This window comes from Phyllobates terribilis, unplaced genomic scaffold (assembly GCF_046119375.1).
Source record: "Phyllobates terribilis strain yellow unplaced genomic scaffold, ASM4611937v1 Scaffold_2__4_contigs__length_985480577, whole genome shotgun sequence".
In the NCBI taxonomy this organism is placed as follows: Eukaryota; Metazoa; Chordata; class Amphibia; order Anura; family Dendrobatidae; genus Phyllobates; species Phyllobates terribilis.
The window spans coordinates 3,674,011-3,677,471 of NW_027362762.1; the positions used below are offsets into that span (position 1 = coordinate 3,674,011).

Genomic DNA, 3,461 nt, shown 5'->3' on the forward strand with positions numbered 1-3,461 from the left:
GGTCTGGAGAGGAAAGGTCTCCAAACTGGGAAAGCTTCAGCTCAGGACATAGCTGAAGGCTGGACCTACATCCTGTGTGGGCGAATTCCACATACATATGGACTGTGCTATCGTTTATCCTTTGCTTTGTTATTTTGCCAGTAAGGCCGTGTTTATTTTTGCTGGAGCTGCAGGGCTTTATGCCATATAATAAAGCCTGCAGAGAAAACCCGGTTCCTGAGTCTACTTCCGGAAGCGGCCGAGCGAGTCGTCTTGCCACAACCCGTACATGCCACTCAAATGCCAATGTTGCTTACTACCAGTTACCATAATTTTTCCTCTAGCCAGATAGGTTGAGGTCCCTTGGACATTAATAAGGCTGTGTTTGCATTAAAGAGGGCACAATGGCTCCAATACAATCTAGGAGACCTCCAAGTATTATACGCCCATTTTCCAGATAATTAGAGGGTGGCAAATTTATGATGTGCGCTGTGACCATCTTGTGCACATGCGCAGAACCCTGAAAGCCAGAAGTCAGGTCTGGTGTAGGAATATACCTGTCTCTTGATAAAGCTTTTTGCAAACAAAATGTGCGTCAATACACATTTGCCACCTGTCCTCCGCGTCCCCCTGGACCTCATATACAATTGTGGTAAGCATCTGGTGAACCTGGGTTTGGTTTAAACATTTTTATGTGCTCCACTTGGAATATATAGTCTTACTCTATCCAGTAAATCTCTGGAAAGGTACCACACTATGTATATGGACTCTATCTTTTTAGCTTGGGTATGATATGCCCTTGCAGGTGGGACTGTGTTTTTCTTCCAGCACATTGCACTTTCTTGTCATGCATTATATTTATATTATGGATGTATTAATTAAGTTATTTACAGATTGACTAAATTGACTAGAAGCAGCACTTGTCTGATCGCCTCTGCTACATAAAGGTGATCAGCAGATCACCTCTATGTAGCAGAAATGCTCCTGTGCTATGAGCACCGACCACTAGGTGGCGCTCATAGTGATCAGCACATGACAACCACTGGAGCCTGCTGCAGACCCAGGGTTGTCATGCCCACGCATCGGTGACCCGCGATCACGTGATGGGGTCACCGATGGGCGGGGTAAGTGACGCGCTTCCGGTGTGGCGATATTAAATGCCGCTGTCAAAGATTGACAGCGGCATTTAACATGTTAACAGCCTCAGGTGGATCGCGATTCCATCCGCGGCTGTTGCGGGTACATGTCGGTTGTAAGAATCAGCTGACATGTGCCCGGTTCAGTGTGGGCTCCGCGCCGGAGCCCGCGCTGAACAGGGGGTGTCAGCCTGGTGCGTACTATTACGTACCAGGTTGTAAAGGGGTTAAGATATGTTAGTTGTTGTTTGTACATGGTATAGGAATACAGCAGAGCGGTCTTAGAAGTGAGAGGTAAGGTGAATATAAGGATTTTTTTAACCTTTTGATGGCCCATTATGGTTCACATAACTGGTGGCCACTGACTGCCATTTTGCTAAATCCACTATGAAGCCAATTGCAAAAAAATCCGCATTTTATTGAATACAGATTTTGGTAAAATTTGAGTAAAATTCTATTCCACTCAATGTCATCTGCTAATCTCTAGTTATTTTGTTACCTTAGACCCTACATCTGTGTTATCTCTGCTACCCACCTCCAATAGATGCATACAGACGAAAATTACGCAATACAGAGCACACCTTGATACCTTTTGCATTATTAGTCAATGGCCCCATCGGTGCATACACTTTTTTGCGGAAGTTTGCATAAAGGCTCCGACAGAGCCACTGAATTAAGTGGCAAATGCTATGTGAACCAAGCCTTACTGAAGCTTACACTAATTTCTGTATAGTTATCTTGGCAAAAAAAATATTCCAAATATCGACTTAAATATTTTCTGTCTATGGATAGTAGATAGTTATTGGTTCACTAAACCTTTACATTATGGCTATATAAAATTTCTATTTCAACATGTTATTTATTCTAACAGCAACATGAATGTTTGTTAGGAAAGTCATTTAAATCACTAATGAACTTATTAGAAGCAATCGGTGTCTGGGGTGTTATTCCACTGGGCAGTTCCTGATGTCTCTCGCTGCTCATCTCTCATATTTTTCTATTCAGGAGAATTCCCTAACACCAATACAGATCTATATAAATCCAGTCTGTAGGACCATTACCAACACTGCAGTGTAAATCTGCATGAACCTGAGCTTGCTGTCTTCAAAAATGGTAAATGGGTCAATGGGCTATGACATCCATGAATATGTTCTTCTAGGACTCAAGGAGATGGAGCACCTGAAATATTTGTACTCTATGATTGCCCTTGTATTATATGTCATTATAATATTCTTATGTACATTAATGGTGTATGTTGTATGGGCAGAAGCATCTCTCCATGAACCTATGTACATCTTCATATGTAACCTGATGTGGAACGATATAATTGGCAGCTCATCATTCCTCCCCAAGCTGGCCATAGACTTGCTCTCCGGATGGTCCACCATCTCTTTTTCTGGATGTTTGATCCAATCCTTTGGTATTCAGAGCTTTGCTGCTGTAGAGGCTCTAACTTTTACTCTGATGGCCTTTGATCGATACCTGGCTGTAGGTTTTCCATTGAGATACCACTCTCTGATGACCAACAGGAGGGCTTTACAAGGCTTGGCTGTCATCTGGTTGGTGGTCTCGAAAGTCAGCTTGGTGTCTGCCATATTGGTGGTCAGATTAACACTATGTGGTAACGGCATCAATAGTGTGTACTGTGAAACCATGTCTCTTACCCGATTGTCTTGTTTCAGTACAGTTGTGAATGATGCTTACGGAACTTTTTGGTCCTTGCTCTTGCATGGGGGCTCGTTAACAACTGCGACCTACTGCTACATACGGACGTTTCTTGTCTGCCACAAGATCTCAATGGAAGCCTCTCAGAAAGCCATCCATACATTGGTGACCCACATAATCACGTTTTATACTTTCATGGTGACTGTTTTATTTGTCAGTTTCAGGTATAGGTTAAATGGTGGCTACTTATCTACTATGACGCACGTGATAATAGCAATCGGTGGCTTTTCGGTCTGCATCAGCCTAAATCCTCTGATATTTGGGATAAGAACAAAAGCTTTAAAGATTAAAATGATTCAGAATTTAAAGAAAATCCTTCAGAAGCAGACATTGGGCAATTAAGTAATATTGTGCATGTATTTCTTGGTTTGTTCTCTTTATGATGTAATTTCATACCTAATTACATGACCTCACAAAGTGCCAAACTTATCGTAGTGTTCAATCATTTCACCAATAAAGAATTTGCTTAGCTTGACAAAATATATTTTCTATCTTCAAAGGAGATGCATACACAAGAAGAGATTTTTGATCAAGACTATCTTTTTGTTTTATATGTAATGAGCCAAAATATGTACCAAAAGTATACACACCCCTAAGGCAATAACTTTATATTATTAAGTC

General features: G+C 41.6%; 1 protein-coding gene across 1 annotated transcript; it reads left to right on the top strand.

The window, feature by feature from the left end:
* Positions 1-2,225: 2,225 nt before the first annotated feature.
* Positions 2,226-3,182, top strand: LOC141242773 (olfactory receptor 52B6-like). The gene has a single exon (XM_073668863.1). The coding sequence runs from the start codon at positions 2,226-2,228 to the stop codon at positions 3,180-3,182; it is 957 nt and encodes a 318-aa protein (XP_073524964.1).
* Positions 3,183-3,461: the final 279 nt, after the last annotated feature.

Coding starts and splice junctions, on each gene's coding strand:
- LOC141242773 (XM_073668863.1), top strand. CDS start 2,226: ATGGTAAATGGGTCAATGGGCTATGACATCCATGAATATGTTCTTCTA.